This window comes from Narcine bancroftii, chromosome 2 (assembly GCF_036971445.1).
Source record: "Narcine bancroftii isolate sNarBan1 chromosome 2, sNarBan1.hap1, whole genome shotgun sequence".
Classification (NCBI taxonomy): Eukaryota; Metazoa; Chordata; class Chondrichthyes; order Torpediniformes; family Narcinidae; genus Narcine; species Narcine bancroftii.
This window is the reverse complement of record NC_091470.1, coordinates 58,858,208-58,878,851: the sequence shown is the minus strand read 5'-3', so window position 1 is coordinate 58,878,851 and position 20,644 is coordinate 58,858,208. Positions and strand designations below refer to the sequence as shown.

Genomic DNA, 20,644 nt, shown 5'->3' with positions numbered 1-20,644 from the left:
AATTCAGACTATTTCCAGGATCTATTTCCTGAGTTATAATTATATTAAAATATACTAAAAATATTACACATTTAATTGAGTTGTGCTTCCTTGTAGATAATGAGCTTTGAACTAGGTTTTCCATCTTTATCTTCATGAATGATTTCCTCTGGTAGTCCAAGTCCCGGCTTTCTGCCTTTGCAGAAAGCTGATGTCTGAAATATGGGAACTAGTTCACAATTGCCAAAGTTTTGTCGTGGACCCATTCTCGTAATAATGGCTTATGGCTCTGAAGATGTGCAAACACAAAGGTCGACTGTATCCTGCGATTTGATGACAAGGCTGGAGTTACCTTGTTTCTGGAGTGAAGTGAAGGCTCACTTTAAAAGTGGTTTCTATTTGCCATGTAGATTTTTTCAGAAATTACCACAGAAAATATCCTTTATTTCTATTCTCCTCGACACTTCAAAATCTTTGCTTTATTGCTTAGTTTTGGAAAAGTGAATGCTTTATGTTTCATTATTTCCAATTTTCAATATTCCAAGATATTCTGGCTCACAGAAAGAACAAAAAAATTAAAAGAATTAGAAATAAGAAAATTTGCAACAAATATTCCATACCATTTTTCAACTGATTTAAAATGTGCAAGCAGGTAAGAGGCACCACACCTCAAATAAAACTGTCAGGTTTCGTACATACCTTTTAGTTTGGAATGTCGTGTCTAATGCTAGGGGGTGTAATATTCATGAGCAGAGGTGATTCATAAGCAGAGATGATTGGTTGCATTTGAAATCTTGCAGGTTATTCACTGGATATGGGTGGCCTCAGCAAAGCTTGTCTTTATTTCCCATCTATAATTCCCTTTGGAGAATAAGGCTGAGCAACCTCCTTAATCTTTTACAGTCCTTGGCTGCAAGAATGTCCAAGGTGCACTTAGATCCCAAATTTGGCCAAATGAAGATAAAAAGAACTTTAATATATTTCCAGGTCAGGATTGTGTATCATGGAGCAATAACATGAGGCAAGGCAGGATACCAATTCATTTACTGTTTAGGTGAATGAGTTATGAGTTTGGGAGATGGTGTCAAAGAAATTTTAAGTTGTTTCACTGCTTCCTGTCTATCATATTTTCTGCAGAAAATGGATTTCCCTATTTTTTCCACTCTCATGATTGCATTTCAAAGTTCGGCGCGAATAATGTGTATCAATGACTCATCATGTAGGAAGGAGATCAAGAATCTGATTTGGTGGTGCCAAAATGTCAGCAAGATCAGGGATTTTATCATGAACTTCAGGAAGGGGAATAGGCAGAACCTTGCACTTGTCTTCATTGACAAGGTGGTGGAAAGGGTATGTTCCTTGAAGTTCCATGTACTCCACATATCAGAGGACCTCTCCTAGACCCAGCACATCAAGGCATCTGAGACAAAGGCACCCCATTGCTTCTTCATTCTAAGAAGTTTGAGGAAATTTGGCATTTCGTTGAATACTTTATTGAACTTGTACACATATAATTGAAAGTGTACTAACTGGTTGCGCCATGATCTGTTTGAAAACTTAAGTGCTCAAGAATACAGGAAGTAGAAAAGCTTCCCTGGTCATTGACCTCCTGTAAATTAAATACACCTATGTGAGATGCTGTCTCAAGAAGGCAGCCAACATTATAAAGGATCCCAATCTCTATGGTCACAAACTTTACTTGCTGCTACCTTTAGGTTTCAACACTTTTTACCCAAGTTTCAACACTTTTTTTCCAATAGATATCAGGCTCTTGAAATTACCTGTACTGCCCTAACCCTAGCCATAAACTAGTCCAGCACCACCAAAAGATCTTTCTGGATAATCATGTTTTTCTGGCGCTAAGATTAATTATTTATATATCCTTTTAATATTTATGGTCTCTTTTTCTCTCTTGGCATATTGGACATCTTACATATCTGTGTGGCTGCAGAAAGTAAGAATTTTAGTGCAACTGCACTTTGTACTGATGATTATTACAATAAACTGTGAAACGGTGCACAATGAGGTACGATTAAAACAAACTTTTTCTTTCCACCCACAGACCACCTTAATCAATCCCTTACTAATCACAGAGCACTGATGGCATAGGGAATATTTAAAGTGGTCTGTGAGTGGAAAGAAAAAGGTTGAGAAACACTGAGTTAAATTGTTTTGATGGTGTGGAGCTTCTGGAACATTCTTTAAGTTACATTTAGATAAATGGAGAATATTTCATAACAACCGCACTTGCGATTTGCAGTTGGTAGATGGAATATAGTTGGTGAAAAGGGAAGAAACAACTGCAGAAAGCTTTTCTGATTTGCTCTTGTTGCCACAATATTTACATTGCCGCCCATACCCTGAACAATTTTCCTTCCTTGACAACATTTCCCATTAAATCATAGAATACCAAAACATTGAAACAGGCCCTTCACCCCATCTAATCTATTTTGAACTATTATTCCATCAACCCTTACCCTGAGCTGTTGTCCTGCAAGCCCAACTCATCCACGTACCTGTCAAATGTCTCTTAAATGCCAACATTGAACCCTGATGAACTTCTGATGGCAGCTCATTCCACGCTCTCACAACCTTCTGAGTGAAGAAGTGCCACCTAATGTTCACCTTAAACATTTCATCCTTCACTCTTCACCCATATCCTCTAGTTAGTTCTCGTCTCATCTATTCTTAGTGGAAAAGGCCTGTTTGCATCTACCCTATCTATGCCGCTCGTAATGTTGTATCACCCTTTTCAAGTCTCTCCTCATTCTCTGATGTTGTAGAGAATAAAGTTCTAATCTATTCAACCTCTCCCTACATATTTCTGAGGAACTTAGAAGGATTTAGCAATGGAACTTCCATTGAATGTCAAACAAGATGCGAACTCTTGTTGAAAACTGCCATTGCCTGGCAGTAGTGTGGCATATTTGCTACTTTAACACATCTTAACTTATGCCTGAGTGTTACCCAGATTCTTCTTCTTGTGGGTATGGATTACAACATTGTTTAAAGAGCTGCACATGGAGCAGAATATTATCAAATTATCAATGTATTTTTTGCACTTTTAATATATTTTGCATGGTTGTTTCTTGCAAGCTCTTCTGATTTCCTAATTGCTTTCCTAGCTCAATGTTAATCGAGTGAGGGATTAACCAGGCCATAAGATCACATATTTAAGGATGTAATATACTTTAACACATATTAACATGCCTGAGTGTTACCCAGATTCTTCTTCTTGTGGGTATGGATTACAACATTGTTTAAAGAGCTGCACATGGAGCAGAATACTATCAAATTATCAATGTATTTTTTGCACTTTTAATATATTTTGCATGGTTGTTTCTTGCAAGCTCTTCTGATTTCCTAATTGGTTTCCTAGCTCATTGTTAATCGAGTGAGGGATTAACCAGGCCATAAGATCACATATTTAAGGATGTAATATATCTCCCCTATTATTGATCGTTCATATTCCCTCATGAATACCCTGTTTTGAACTGCTAGATCTTGACAGAATTTGATTGCTATGGTTCATGTGCCATACAATAGAAGGTAAGTGTCCATCAGAATCAGAATTTATTGTCATGGACAAATCACAAAATTTGGTGTTTTTTGGCAGCATCATAGAGCAAACATTCATATTATGAACCATCTTACAACAATAATATAAAAATAGTCAAGCAAGAAAAGTAAGGCAATTCTTTTGTTCTTTGATTATTCAGGAATCTGATGGCAGTGGGGAAGAAGCTGACCTTGTGCTATTGAGTCCCCGACTTTAGGCTCCTGTACCTTTTTCCCAATGGTAGCAGAGTGAAGAGGGCATGGCCTAGGTGGTGGGGTCTTTGAGGATAGAGGCTGCTTTTTAAGACACCGCCTCATGTGGATGCCCTCGGTGGAGTGGAGTCTAGGGCCTATGATGTCGCAGGCTGACTTAATAATGAAAATAGGATCAATCCTCCCAGTGGCCAAGAATGACTATCATCCAATAGCACTAACAGCTACTGTGATGAAATGTTTGAAGAGGTTGGTCATGGCTAGAATTAACACGTACCTAAACAAAGGTCTGGACCCACTGCAATTTCCCTATCGTCACAATCAATCCATAGTAGAAACGCTGGCTCTCCACTCAGCTCTGAATTTCCTCAACAGCAACTCATTCATATGGTTGCTCTTTATAGACCACAGCTCAGCCTTTAACACTATTATTCCCTCAGTGCTGGTCAAGAAGTTACAAACCCTGGGCCTCTGCACACCTCCTGCATGCAACTGGATCCTTGTCTTCCTCATTGGAAGACCACAGTTAGTATGAATTGGAAACAATGTCTCCTCCTTACTGACTAGCAACATAGGCACAACTCAAGGATCCGTGCTTACCCCACTGCTCTACTTGCTATACACCCATGTCTGTGTGGCCAGGCACAATTTCAATGCTATCTACAAATTTGCCCAAATACACCACAGTTGTCATCAAAATCACAAATGGCAATGAGGAAGCATAAAGGAGGAAGATAGATCAGCTCATTGAGTGGTGTCACACCAACAACCTTGCACTCAATGTCAGCAAAACCAAGGAGATGATTGTGGACTTAAGGAGGAAGTCAGGAGAATGCTCTTCAAGGGGGCTCAGTAGTGGAGAGGGTCAAGAACTTCAAATTTTTGGGTGTCAACATCTCCGAGGATCTATCCTGGAGCATCTATGTTGATACAATCACGAAGAAGGCTCACCAGCAGCTATACTTTGTGAGGTATTTGAGGAGATTTGATGTGTCACAGAAGAACCATAGAATACTACAGCACGTTAAAAAGATGATAGTCAGTCTGTGCTGACTATCATCTCCCTTGTCCCACTGACATACTCCCATTACATAACCCTCCAGGCCTCTCCCATCCATGCACCTATCCAATTTATTATTAAAACACATGATCAAACCTGCATTCACCACATCAGATGGTAGCACATTCCACATTCCCACCAATCTGAGTGAAGAACTTCCCCCTAAACCTTTTCCCCTTCATCTTGAAACCATGACCTCTCATATTTATCTTCCCTCAAATTGTGGAGAAAGACTCTCAAAATCTTTGACAGCTGTACCATGGAGAGCATTCTGGCTAGTTGCACCACTTTTGGTATGGGGTACCACCATTCAGGAAAGAATAAACTCCAGAGGATTGTTAACTTAGCCAGTGAGATCACGCGCATCAGACTTCACTCCATCGAGAACATGTACAAGAGGTGGTATCTTAAGAAAGCAGCCTCTATCCTCAAGGACTCCCACCACCCAGCCTATGCCCTCTTCATTCTGCTACCATTGGGAAAATGGTACAGAAGCCTAAAGACAAGCACTCAGTGGCACAAGGACAGCTTCTTCCCTGCTGCCATCAGATTTCTGAATGATCAATGAACCAAAGAGACTGCCTTACTTTGACTTTTCATACACTATTTTTATTTATTATTGTAAGGTGGTTTATATGAATGCTTCCACTGTGACGCTGCCACAAAACAAAACATTTTGTGACTTGTTCATGACAATAAATTCCGATTCTGAAATAGGACTTTGCCTGAAAATGTGTCTGTCATGCTTGTGTCTCCCAAAAATTTTATAGGTTAAAGCATCTGCAAAAGCTTGATCAATGATGATGAAGTCAATTAGGTTTCTCCAATGTTTTGGCCATTTCTTCACATGCTATGGAGTGAAACAAGAAAGCCTGCAAATGCAGTGATTGTAGTAAAACCACAATGCTGGAGCCATTCTTAGTAATGAACATTAAAATATCCATCCAGAATTGATTATGGTATCAATAATTATCCAGCGTATAAGTCAACCCCCATTTTCTGGGTGCCTGAGGTCCCCCATTAACCGGCGTATAAGTCAACCCCCAAAACTTGAGATGCCTGAGATGGGCCATTGACCAGTGTATACATCGACCCCCATAAATCGCATGGATTGATCTGCTGGGCAATGGCTGGAGGTGATTGCTATCATGGAGGGTCCATCGACACAACGCAGCATGTGACGAAAATATGAAACGAGCTTTAAGCTGAAATAGTCAAGAAACCAGTAGCTGCGCTGCTGTAAGAAAATTTGATGTTCATGAGAAGTTGGTAAGAGATTTGAGGAAGAAAGAAGATACTTTAATAAAAATGCCAAAAAGGCAATGTCCTTTGAGAAACAGAATCATTCATTGGCCAGAGTTGGAAAATCATGTTGCAGAATGGGTACACGAACAGAGGCAAGATAGTCACCCGAAATAAATTAAGAAAAATGGACAAAACTCTCATAAATTTTGACATGATAGGCAATAGAACAGTGGAATAGAAAGGAGTTTAAACTGTACAAACCAGAAATACAGCACAAAAGGACCAGGTTTACTGTGGTGTTATTGAGCATGGCTGACGGGACAAAGTTAAGACCGATGGTAATCTTCAAATGCAAAATTAAACCAAATTTAAATTCCCTGCAGGTATTTTTGTACATTTCATGAAAAAGGATGGAATGATGAAAATGGTGTAAAACTATTTGTAAAACAATGTGTGGAAAAGGCAGCCAGGCGGTTTATGCAAAGAATGGAGTTTGCTAGTCTGGGATATGTTTTGTAGCCACTTAACTGAGAACTCTAAAAGTAGATTAGCACTACCTAATATTTACGTGATGGTTATCCCGGGTGGTTTGATCTTTTTATTGTAACCTCTCGATGTCTGCTTGAACAAGCCATTCAAAGACAATGTGAGTGAGGAATGGAATACATGGATGTCGAGTGCAGAAAAGTCATTTACAAAAGGTGGGGCATTGCGTGCTACATCACTTGATATGTTGTGTAACTTCATGCTCAAGGCATGAGATAAAGTTAAAGTAGATTCTGTGATAAAAAATCATTTAAAAAGTGTGGCATCTCTTGTGCAATTGATGGCACGGAAGATGATTTATTGTGGGACACTGACGATGAAGCTGAAACCGCCTCATCAGATGCAGACTGCGACCCATATGATGACTGTTTAAACAATGAGAGTACGGATGTACTTGCTGCCATCTTTGCCTCAGACGATGATAGCGAAAGTGATTTTGAAAGGTTCTAAATGTTGTTATTTTCAGACATTGATAGTTATTTTGAAGAGGGCTAATTGTGTTGTTGTTTTCAATAAAAATCTCAATGAAAATCTGTCGGTCATTTTTTTTATTTGTTTTTCAAAGATCGATTTATATGCCGAATCAGTTTTTCAAGGATTGATTTATACGCCAGATCATTGTGGATTGGATTTTGAGCTGAATTTAAGGTCTCAAAAGTATATCTGGCATATAAGTCGACCCCCATTTTTTGAAAGAATTTTTGGGGTTTCACAACTCTACTTAAGCACCGAAATATAAGTTCATAAAGAACACAGATTCCTCAGTGATTTATGCCTTTGTAGCCTCTTCCAAATGGAATTCAACTTCATTAGCTGAGAAAAATGGTAATTGAAAACAATCAGTTTGCCTGTTTCTATCTGACCTGATGTCATAAAACTTAATAATCAGAATTCATGTTGATTCTGTACACCATCTCTGTATGAGTCTTTAGTCTTTAGTTGAATAATTATGAAATAGCCAGATTATCACAAAAAAACATTTGGCTTAATGATGTCTTCAAATGGCTATTAGTTGAATTGTACATTTTTGTTCGTCTGACTCTGAATGATATTCTGCTTGGCAAGTCTATCAGACAATTGTGAAACTGTCCAGTAAAGTTTCCAATATGTCAGATAAGGGAATCACTTCATGATTTAGCTTGCAAAACACAAACCACTGAGTATTTGTAATTTATCTAAAAGTAAAACATAAAAATCTGCAGACACTGTGGTTGAAATAAAAACACAAAGCTGGAGAAACTCAGCTTGTCAAACAGTGTACTTTATATAGCAAAGATAAAGATACATAACTGACATTTCTGGCTTGAGCTCTTCCTCCAGGTATGGATAAATGTCAGCAGGTGTCTGAACAAAAAGGTAAGAGCGAGAGAGGTGGGGGAGGAGCATGGACCCAAAGCCAGGAGGTAATAGGTGGCGAAGGGGAAGGAGGGATAGCTAGGTGAAATGAGAGGGAAGGGGGCAGAGAGCCGAGGAAAAGAGATGGGGGAAGGGAAGCAAGGGAGAAAGGAGAGCAGGTTAGCAGAAACCAGAGAACTCAATGCCATCTGGCTGGACAGTGCCCAGATGAAAAATCAGGTGTTGTTCCTCCAATTTATGGGTGGTCTTCATGGGATAGTACATTTGAGTATGGGATGCAGAACTGAAATGTTTGGCCACTGGGAAGTCCCTGTCACTGGAGCAGTCAGAGGAAAGGTCCTCAGTGAAGCGATCTTCCGATCTGCACCCAATCTCTCTGATGTAGACAAGACAACAAAGGGAGCACAGGATGCAGTAAATCAATCCTGTGGATACACATATGAAGTGTTGCTTCACTTGAAAGGCCTGTTTGGAGCCCCGGACTATGGTGAGGGAGGAGGTGTGGGTACAAGCGTGGCACCTCCTGCAGCCACAAGGGAAGGTGCCGGGGGGAGGGGGGGCAGTTGGTAGGGAGGGATGAGTGTATGAGAGAGGGGAAGACATTTCTGGTAGTAGTATCCTTTTATATCCCGAAAATTCTGAAGGATAATGTCTTGGATGCAGAGGCAGGTGGAGTAGTATGTTTGGACAAGGGAAATCTGTATTAGTTGCATCTAGGGATAAAGGGGTCCAGGGCAGATTAGTGGGAAATGAAGGAGATGCAGGTGAGGGCTGAGTTCATGGTAGTAGAGGGGAAGCCACATTTGTGGAAGAAGGCTGACATTTCAGATGATCTGGACTGGAAGACCTAATCTTGGGAACAAATGTGGAGATGGAGAAATTGCAAGAAGGGACTAGAATCCTTTCAGGGGAAAGGGTGTGAGCAAGTGTAATCAAGGTAATTGTTGGAGTTGGTAGGTTTGTAAAATATGATGGTGGAAAGCTTGTCTCCCAAAATGAAGACAGAGATCCAGAAAGGGAAAAGAGTTGTTGGCAGGGCCGGATTAACATAGTAGCAAAAGTAGCGTATGCTACGGGCCCTGGATTTTCAGCCCCCCCACCCCCACATTTATGTACTATGAATTATTTTTATGAGAAACATTTTTGTTTTCATTTTTGTACAGCAGCTGAGATACCACACTGATAGTCTGTGTTAATAACCACGATTAAAGGTGATAATTGGCTAAAATCACTAAGGTGAGCGATTTAACCAATTATCACCTTTAATCGGAATTATTACCACTGTCTATGGGTGAGTTGTATCTCATGGCTGCCTTAGCAGAACAAAAAATAATTTTCACCTGAGCCCCTCAGTCAGCTAGCTGGTTTCATTTGTTTACATGTCGGGGGAGCTGCATCCTGCAGATAGCAATGATGAGCAGAGGTAGAGCCAAAAATATTGGACATCATTATGCTTCTGGAAGTGCAAAACATAAAGCAAAGACCAACTTGTGATATCAAAAACATGCATTTGACAGAAATATTTTGATGTTCACGGGGATGTGATGGTGCTCTAATAACGACTGAAGCTGGAAGTATAGGAACAACTAGTACTAGTGCAGCAGAAAGTAGATGGCAACAGCCAGCATCTATTGAATGCAAAAGGACATACTCTAATAATATTGGTGAATGGCCAATCTAGATGATGGTGATCGTGAATATTGGATAGCCAAAGGAAGTGATGAATGTCATTGTGCTAATAGAGACTTCTCCATCCATGTTATTGTGTGACAATGAAAAGAAACCTTGCTAGTGTCAGAAGTTTTATTTCAAACATGTCCATGAACCTACAAGCAAGCAACATCAAGAAATTGTTATGCAAAGGAAGCCTATTCTGTTTCCCATGCAAGGTTATGACTTCAGGATGTTCATCAAAGTTTACTGAAGAGGGGTTTAATGACTGGAAAAATGCAAGCAATCTATTACGTCAACTTTGGGACCACCCCGGTAGCTCACGGTGATAGCTCAATGCGGGAGCAGTGACCATCTTTATTACCCATAACACCCAATCAGCTGGAACCGCTCTGCTGCCTCTGTGCTAGGAAAATCCAGAAAGGTTCCTGCTGTGTGGGGGGTGATCATGGGTAACGAAGACAGTCATTGATCCCACATTGAGCCAAATGTGTAAGTAAGTTTTAACAGGTATGGGGGGAGGGCAACTTCAGTGTGAGTGTAATTTCAGTACAAGTGCAAAATGTGTAAGTTAGTTTGAATAGGGGAGCGCAATTTAATTGCTTGCCATAGGCATTATGTTCCCTACAAACACCAGCTGATACAACTTAGGGTCCCTTTAAAATAAATACTACAGACCCCGCAATACTTTAATCTGGCACTGGTTGTCAGAGATGGACCAGGTGAGTTTGAGGTGGAAGTTAGCAGCGAAGTGAATGAAGTTGACAAGCTCATTGCGGGTGCATGAGGCAGCCCTGATGTAGTCGACAATATAACGAAGGAAGAGTTGAGGGGGCCGTGCCTGTATAGGCTTGCAGCATGGATCACAAATTTACCAGTTCTTATTGTATGTTTAGAACTTAATTACTTAATTTAAGTAGTGCAAAATAATTGGAATTATTGAAAGCAAAAACAAGTATCAAAATCATACTTAACACTGCAGAAAATGTAGCCACAATGATGTAATCAACTGGCCATTTAATCTTTTGGGGGTTGCTATAGTGATTAAGAACAAGAGATTACTGCAGTTATACTGGTTTACATTCAATGCATCAAAGTTTAAGTCTTTCCCTTTGTCTGGGCAGGCTTGTTTGCTTGTGTCACAAAACTTGGAAAAAATTATACCAATTAAAAACAAATATAAATTGCTGATTAATCATTTGCATATTGTGGAGAAATAATTTCTTTTCAAAATCATAAATCCTTATTTTTGTCATATTTTTACATTTTATTCACTTGAACTTAATTTTAAAAATTAAATAAATACTTTCAACAAAAGTTAGAATTTTTATTGTATTCATGTTTAAAAATAATTGGCAAATTTTAAATGACACAGAAATCAAGTTCTAATATTATTGATCCCCTAAAGTTCCTTACCAGATATTATCTGATAGTTTTCTACCCTCGAACCTAATTTTTTGTAATTTGACCAGACCGTTCTTCAATTATCATGACATGGATAATTACTAGAAGACAGCTGACTGTCGGTTTTCTTAAATCCAATTGTCCTCCCTCCCAGCTGTTGGTTAATAAGAGTAGTTGAACACATCTGTTTCAACAGCTGGTAATTAAATGAATCTTACTGGTTTTATTAAGCAAAATTTATTCGATCCTCAAATGTTATGGATGTGGAATAGCACTCATGATGTCTTGCCGCATACTTCCTATAGAAAAATTATTGTTCTGAATAATGTCAGGAAGAATTAGCTTTATTCATTATTTACATGTACAAATGAATACGATAATAAGGCACCAATCCATTGTATGCTCATGGCTTGGATAGCAAATGTGAGAAACAAAAGTTTGAAAATTGTTTAAAAACTACAGTCTTAGAACAAACAACAAATTATTGTGCTGTACTCCTTTTTTGCATTGGACAGCTATCATAGAAGATAAAAGCTAAAGAATTCACATGAAAATAATGGTTTTAATCAATTGGTCTGGAGGTATATACTACAGACACAGAATACCCCATCTTATACATGTGTGATGAAGAACCTTTTAAAGACAGTTCTAAAATAATCATTACGTAAATTTGATGGCATGCTATGTTTGAAAATGACATTATAATACCACATCATGAATTATTCTACTGCTAAAGAAGAGCCTGTAATGTCAGAGAGTCCAATTTCTATAAGCAAACACAGACCAAAGTCACTCAGCTTAATTGTTTGGTTAAAGAATCCTGTAGATTGACAAGAAACACCTACCATTCTTTGCCTGTTTTGCATCTGTAATTAAGTGTGACATCTGTCAGAGTTTTCGTACATAGTCCCAATAGGTATGTTGCTGTCAATGTTATTTTCCTGTTGTAGGCAGTGGATGGTGTAACCAAGGAAACCACTGAAGTCATGCTTTTCGGTGTCTCTTTTGTGTTCTGTGATTTCCAAGAACTTTCAGGTTTTTTCATTGATATGATAAGCTTGGAGATTCTTATTCTTATCACTGCTGTATTTCTTTTTTTGAATAGCCCCTTGACCCATATGTTTTAGTCATGTATCTCTCAATTCCATTAGTTTATTTGTTTAAAAACTGCACTTAACCTAATGTCCACTAATTTTGTGGCATTTCTGATCCTTGTATAGTATCTGAAAGGTGGAGGGCTCTCATGCTATTTAATAGTGACTCTGTGAAGTGCTTCACAAGGAGATTCATCAGTGCTGATGCTGCATGGTGTGAGTGACATGCCTCAAAAACCACACAGGGATCAACTCCAGCAAAGTTTCAGGGAAAGCTTGCAAACAAATGACACTGAAATTTATGAAATATAAATGATGGTCCAGATTGCAGCTTTTCCAGTTTAATCTGTGGGTCTATGTTTCTCAGAATGAATATCCATTTTTGATTTCTGATTATTGAGTTTCAAGACTATGTTTTATTAAAGACTTGTAAATTTGTATTTAAATGTTTAATACAATGTTTTTATTCCACTTTATAGACCGTAAATAAACATTACCATTATAAGCATTGATTTACTTAGAGATACAGGAGTATCAGATCCAGCACCACGAGGTTGAGAAACAGCTTCTTCCGATGAGCAGTGAGACAGCTAAATGATGAATGAACTCCTCATACAAGCACTCTGTGACTCTACTGTTTATTTAACAATAATATTTATTTATTTTAATATTTGTATATACCACTGTGCATATGTATAATTTGTCCATCTGTGTATTATGTCCGTGTATGTTTGCAGTGTTTTGTACTGAAGACCAGAGAACACTGTTTCGTTGGATTGTATATACAATTGGATGATAAATAAACTTGAACTTGAAAAAGAACAAATTCAATTGGTGCTTCCTTTACTCTAAATTAATAAGCAAAGGTATCAGTTTATCAGTGTTATACAATATGTAATACAACAAATGTGTACAAATTGGTTTGTATTTAAGCAAACAGCTAAACAATAATAATCTTTGTGAGCGCACACTGCAATGTGACAAGATAAATGTTATATTTTGCAGGCCCAGCTAATAACAATGCAGAAAGAAAGAGATATTGCATTTCAGCAATGCAAGGAACAAGATGAAGAAATTCAGACACTTCGTGTTTACTACAGGTAAGCTGCACTCTGTATCTTCAATGGATGAAAGAATTTTTAGCGGTCTGTTTTCCATTTTCAATGTATATTTCAGGGTCCAAAGAAAATAAATGGTCAAAGTTGTATTTTGTTGGAATTAATCAATATTCAAGGTTACCATTTGATGTTAATTTAAGTTTAGTTTATTTTGTCACGTTATACCTAGTGCTGTGAGAAGGCGAACAGGTTAACTCATTCATACAACCATATAGAGTAGAATTTACAGAGAAACAAGAAGAAAAAAGATCAATTTATACCAGGCAAGGGCAGCATTGTTGTGAGGTTCATTTATGAGCCTGACATCTGTGGGGAAGAAACGGTCTTTGTCTGTGAGGGCACACTTTCACAATCTGGAGTCTTTTCCCCAATGTGAGGAGGGAGAAGGGAATCACGGAAACGATGGGTTGTACTGAATGTTGGCTACCTATCCCAGGCTACAGGTGGAGTATGTGGAGGGGAGGGAAGTTCACTCCCTTCTGCGGTTTCTTCTGATCTTCAACAGAGCAGCTCCTGAATCACTTAGTGATGCATCCAGCAAGTATGCTATCAATGGTAGTTGTTAAGGGGCAGGGGAGCATGCCAAACTGCCTTAGTCTTTGCAGTTTGAGGTGCTTGTGTCCTCTCTTGATCATCTTGTCAATGTGCTTGCTCTTGGTCAGGTCATTGGTGATGTTTATCCCAAAGAAACTTGAACTTATTAACTCTTTCCCCTTCAGCATCATTGATGTTAACAGGGATGTGGTTTATGCCTCCTCACCTGAGTTCAGTGATCAGCTTCGACATCTTATTGAAGTTGAGAGAAAGGTTGTTATCTTGGCACCATGTCACATGACTTTCCATCTCTTTCCTGTATTTCATTTCTTCATTATTTGATTCCTGGCCCACTACGATGGTGTTGTCTGTAAATTTGAAGGTGGAATTGGTATTTGGCAATACAGTTGTGGATGTAGAGGGAGTATTGTATGGGATTGGGTACACCTCCTGAGGACTGCCGGTGTTGAGTGTGATCAAAGAGGAAATGTTGCTTATCTTCACTGTGATCTGTTAGACAGGAAGTCAATTATCCGCTTGCAGAGGGAGAGCGCTGAGGCCCAAATCATGAAATTCGTAGATGAGTTTTCTGGAGACTGTGGTATGGAAGGCAGAGGTGTAGTCCATGAACAGTAATCTAACATAGGTGTCCTTGGAGTCCAAATGTTCCATATGTTTAAATTCATGAGGCTTTTATTTTAAAAATACATAATATACTTGTAAGTTCAAATGCAGTCCAAAAAATATTTAAATGTAAAAATCCACTATTGTTACTTATGGTATAAAAAAATCTTAAACATTCCTTCAAGAATGAATAATAACCTGCATTTACATGACAGCTTTAGCATATCACGTGAACTAAAGTTTGGTACAAAGCCCATAATAATACATTAAGACAGGCACTCAAGAACTCTGTTGAAAAAAGGCTGGATTTAAGAACATCATAAAGAATAAAAGAGAGAGATTAATTGAAGCCTAGTATAAGATTTCTGAATTTGGTGTCCAGATATCTGATGATGCCCAATGATGTGGAGATGAAAATCAGGAAGAGGAAAGAGTCCCAAATTGGAGGAAAGCGGAGATCTCAAAAGATTACAGAAGTAGAGGAGAATGTAGACAAAGAGGGCTTTGAATACAAGGATCAGAATATCATTCCACCATCAGATGCCTAAAAAACAAACTATATCAGATTTATTTAAGAATTCTTACTTTGCATATGATTTATTATTGAATGTTTGTTTTCTTTGATAAACAATCAGTTGGTTTACATTTCATTCTTTGTTTACATTTCTCTTTTTTTATACATATCTTTTTTTTCTTGAGTTCAGTTTACAATTACCGATAGGTAGAAATGCTTCCTGGCCCACAGGAAAAAGAATCTCACTGTTGTTTGTGATATCATGTATGTACTCTGACAATATATTTGAACTTTTAACTTTGAATCTCCTGCATGGTTTTTCTTTACTCCAGCCCTCTCCTGGCAACTACTTGATGTTAAACCTGACTCTTGACAGCATCACATCAATGCTATCACTGAAACATCTAGTTTCAACTTTAATTTGCTCTAGAGTCAGAGATCACACCTTTGACCCTGTACATTTATTGCTGAAGCCCTCATTGATGCTTTTATTTTTACTTCTGTACATGACTATTTAAATGCATTGTCTCACTCATTGTACCCTCCATAAACTGGAGGTGATCTGTTATGGGATATGTTAGAATAGTTATGGGTAAAATCTGTCTTAAAAAGATATAGATTGTGAGGGTTTAGTTTGGGTTACACTTCATAAACAGAGTAACACTTCACAAAAGACATCTCACTTAAAAAGCAAGGGATTTGCTGACATTGTGTCACCAGTAACTTTGCAGAGACAATAGAACTGTTTTGGAAAGAACTTCACACAAATGGAACAAAGTCCAGGCTCAGGTACTAATAAGATTGTTCAAAAATTGGGTTTGGAACCTTGTAAGAAATCATGATTTTTACAAGTGGAGAGAGAAAAAACAGAAAGGTGATTTCTCATTTGAGAAAGAGAGAGAAGTCAGTTCTACAGTAGCAGTTGAGACTGCAAACTGGAAGGCTTGTTGAAAACCCAATTTTGAAGACGGGTTGTGAGGTTAGCCTATTCAAAACCCTTGTAGTCCTTACAAGAGGAAATGACTGGCTAGAATTTTTCTCCTGAAATAAGGGAAACCAGAGGAACTCTGTGGTGACCTGGAAGAAGAGGTTATCATTTGGAAAACCCATGATGGGGCAAGTTTCTTTGGCAAGACACTGAAGTGAATGATTGGAGGAAATCAGTTTGTGTGTGTGTCCAATGAGCCACAAGTTTCTCTCTGAAACCGACAAGAATCTTCCTGAGCGATAACCATTTAACTTTAAGAACCAGAGCCTGGTAGAAATTATAAATGTTGAATTCTGTGCACAGTATGAGAATTGCCTGATACCAGTGAACTTGGAGGTGGAAAGTGAACGATTGGACAGTGAAACAGAAAACTTTCCAGTACATATATACATTACATACGCATGCGCTTAGAATTAGAAGGAGGTTAGGTTAATAGTAATAAGTTAAAGTTCGAACTGGTTATTATGTTTAAAGAAAATTAAAAGCAACTTCTGTTTTAAGTAACCATTTGTCTTGGTGAATTTCTATTGCTGCTGGGTTTTGGAGTCTTCTGGGCTCGTAACAGATCCAAAACATGTCGATGTCCCCTCAGTACTCTTAGTTTCATTGGATCACATTTTAGCAAAGGTTTAATTTTAATGTACAGTTTTGTTTTCAAATCCACTAATAGCCTGCCCTTTTAATCATAATAATCTCTTATGGTCTTACAATCCTGAAGATATAAAGGCTTCCTTGCAACTGCCCAAATTAAAAATTACTGACTGCTGCGTAAGTAACCAGGATGCTGAACTCTCCTTTCTTCCTGAAAAGCATTCTTCAAAGCCTCTGGACAAGCTCTGTCTTCTGTTGTATGTCTTTGTGCCAGTTAATACCACAGAACCAGCTGTCCATTCATTCCAGAGTTATTCGATTATCCTACTGATTTTTTTTATATGAAGAAAGAGAAAATTTCCAAAATAATTTAATTAATATCTGTTATAGTTTCTTTTTAATATGATTCAGTTATTTGCCTTGATTCTATATAATTTTGTTAATGGATCTGAACATGTAATTTGTCGGTGTGCATTGACCTACAATTTATGTGATTGGGTTATGTGATTGGGTTCTGATGACTGAAAGATCAGGAAGAACGGAAAATATGATTTTAGTAAACATTCAAGGATTTCCTTAAAATATTTTTTTGTATTCAACTTTCAACGTAATGGAAAGACTAAAATAAATTTGGTGTCTTTCAAAACTATTGGAGGTATTGAAAGCTTTTGGTGCAGATTTTCTTTGGCTTGGCTTCGCGGACGAAGATTTATGGAGGGGGTAAAAAGTCCACGTCAGCTGCAGGCTCGTTTGTGGCTGACCAGTCCGATGCGGGACAGGCAGACACGATTGCAGCGGTTGCAAGGGAAAATTGGTTGGTTGGGGTTGGGTGTTGGGTTTTTCCTCCTTTGCCTTTTGTCAGTGAGGTGGGCTCTGCGGTCTTCTTCAAAGGAGGCTGCTGCCCGCCAAACTGTGAGGCGCCAAGATGCATGGTTTGAGGCGTTATCAGCCCACTGGCGGTGGTCAATGTGGCAGGCACCAAGAGATTTCTTTAGGCAGTCCTTGTACCTTTTCTTTGGTGCACCTCTGTCACGGTGGCCAGTGGAGAGCTCGCCATATAATACGATCTTGGGAAGGCGATGGTCCTCCATTCTGGAGACGTGACCCATCCAGCGCAGCTGGATCTTCAGCAGCGTGGACTCGATGCTGTCGACCTCTGCCATCTCGAGTACCTCGACGTTAGGGGTGTGAGCGCTCCAATGGATGTTGAGGATGGAGCGGAGACAACGCTGGTGGAAGCGTTCTAGGAGCCGTAGGTGGTGCCGGTAGAGGACCCATGATTCGGAGCCGAACAGGAGTGTGGGTATGACAACGGCTCTGTATACGCTTATCTTTGTGAGGTTTTTCAGTTGGTTGTTTGGTGCAGATAAATAATGTATAAATGCATTGTGAAATAAAGCATGTTTGAACAGCCTTTAATTTAGCCTCGTTAATTTGGGTCAGGAGTTCATTGGTAGGTAGGGCAGCATGTATAAAATGTTGGACATATTTAGAAGTATTTGATTAATTTGGTTGTATTAAACCTTGCAGAGCAGGTTTAATCAGTCATTTATATGTTCCTTTATAGTAAAGGTGAATCTTTTAAAAATAAATGATGAAGGTATTGTCAAGTTATGTGAATTTTATGGGGTTACTTGCACAAATCTGGTCAGGCATATTTTGGCACTAATGTGGATTGATTTTTTAAAATTTTAACTTAAATAGTAATAGAAAACAAAGGCCACATAAAGATGGTGAATTTAAATTTATATTGCAGCCTGTAAAATATCAATATGTTGTTAGTAGTCACAGTAACAATGTATGAAACCTGGTGACCAATTTATAAAAACAATAACTTAACTGACTTGTTGGTGGATTTTTTTGAGAGCTTTCAGATGTTATCAGAGTACATCCCCATGCATTCTCATGGGAATGCTAACACATTTTACTCAACGCATTTGTTAAGAATGAAGAATAGTCTTCCAGTTTGATTCCAGCCTCTCCCAAGTCAGGGTTGAAATTGATGGCACAAACATTGGAATATTCTGCAACAAACTCACTCATTTACTCCATTCTCTTCAAATACAGGCTGTGTGGCACAATGTGCAAATAATTATGCATAGCAGGATGAGGTCTTATTAAAATCACAATGTAGTTCCTAAATAAAATAAGCCCTTTTTTTAGTGACTCAACCTATACTCTGCTACCTGGATGATGCCTTTTGTGTGCCTTAACCAGCTCCAGAATAAAATAATGCATGTTTCTAAAGATGTTTGGATGCTTTGTAATCTGAGGCCAATGCACGTTGCTGCAGCCCAAGAATCATGATGTTTTTCACCCTTTCAAAAAGATTTGGACTTGGCGAATCCATGAGAAATTAGTTCAGCTGTTTCGGAGATGCAAGTAAACATAAATGGATCTTTTTTTAGTTGGAACGATGTAGCAAATGATGTGCCACAGGAATTGGTGCTGTAGCCTCAACTTCTTACAATTTATATCAATGATGTGGATGATGAACCAAATGTATAATTTTCATGAGTGGGAAAGTGATAAGCAGGGAGGCATAGCTGTATAATAAAGGGTCAGTCATGTAAAACTTGAGGTACGTGGAAATTTCTGCTCCAAGTATCTCTGAAATTCTCTTCGCTCAAAGATGACAAAGGCCAGATAATTGGATATATTTCAGATGGAAATGGATATATACAGTAAAATCCCATTTCCAGAATTCAAGCAACTGGCAAAAAAAGAGAAAATAAACAGGTTAAAAATATGAAAGTTTAAAATTGGCGCCCCTTAGTACTCAGTTCGTCAATCATTCAACATGCAATCTCAAGCAACTGGAAAATTCACTTATCCAGCATCTACCAATCGCCACAGGTGTCAGATATCGGGTGTTTTACTGCATTTGAAAGATCGGGGAATTGCGAATTATGGGGAACTGGCACAGGAGAAGAGATAGTTGAAGCCAGTATGATCAGCAATGATTATGTTGAATAGTGGGGCAGGTTTGAGAGGCCTTTTTTTGACCTACTCTCTATAATTTTCTTGTGTCTTTGTGTAATTTATACTGACTAAGGTGGGTTGGATGATAAAACAAGGACATAAAATGATCCCAAATGGATGCAGATAAATTAAGTGAATGGACAAAGATCTGACAAATGGAATATTTTGATGGAAATGTGAAATTATCCTTTTGACAAGAATTTTTTTTTAAATGAAGCACTGTGTCTAAATGGTGAGTGATGGCAGAGCATGAAGATGCATTATAGGCTCTGAGTATCAAAGTGCATGATTTGCAAAAGGCGAATAGGCAAATTCATCAAGAACTTCCTGCCCAAAGCTAATACAAATCACTAAAAATACTGGAGGCCCAAAGTTGCATCTTTTTTCCCTTCTGACATATCAAGTAACTTGGACCACAGCTAAGGTTTTAAACTAGATTGTGTGAGAGAGGGTTCAGATGAATATTGTCAGCAGAGACTGAGTCAGTCCTGGGCACCTGCACAACGTGATTCATGCTAGAAATTAAATATCCTTGGATACACTGTGTTTTAGATAGGAAGAATGGAGAAGAAGTCTGGGTAATTCTGATTATGGATGATATTATGATTTTAAGAAGGATCATGGCTCTTATGATCAGGAGGTAGAATCGAATTGGATGAAGGTGAAGAATAATGGACAGGAAGCACTGGTGGATGTAGCCTATTGATTTGAAGTTAGCTTTACTGTTAAAGAGATCAATCAAGAAATAATGAGGGCTTCTTACCTTTTAATGCTGTGATCATGAGTGACGTTAATCTTCATAGTGACTGGTCAATTTAAATATCAAGTATTTGGAAGAAGGATGTGTTGTTAGAATCCTTTTGAAACTTTTTAAGAGCAAAACTTTGTGAACCTAACTAAGGAACTGTCTGTTTTTAATCTGCTCATGTGTAAGGAGACAATTAAAGGTAAGAGATCAATATATTTTTGGATATTAGAGCATTCAAGGGATACAAGGTTATCATGACTAAGTTTGTGGATCACACAAAAATATATGCTATAGTGGAAGTGAAAAGAGTTATCTGTGTTTACAATTGAATTGAGATTAGATGGTAAACGAGGCTAAGGAATGGCAGATGTAGTTTATCTTGGAAAAGAGTGAAGTGCTGTTAATGACGGTTCCCTAAA

At 38.3% G+C, this 20,644-nt stretch overlaps 1 protein-coding gene across 8 annotated transcripts in view; it reads left to right on the top strand.

Annotated features, from left to right (window-relative positions):
* Positions 1-20,644, top strand: part of mipol1 (mirror-image polydactyly 1) — a 263,763-nt gene that overhangs the window by 203,161 nt on the left and 39,958 nt on the right. For 7 of the 8 annotated variants that reach the window (XM_069916782.1, XM_069916780.1, XM_069916781.1 and 4 more), the window contains one exon: positions 13,132-13,226. In XM_069916782.1, coding sequence (XP_069772883.1) covers positions 13,132-13,226 — 95 coding nt within the window. Of the gene's footprint in view, positions 1-12,605; positions 12,851-13,131; positions 13,227-20,644 lie in introns of those variants that run through there. The other variant, XM_069916788.1, reaches the window with a different exon arrangement.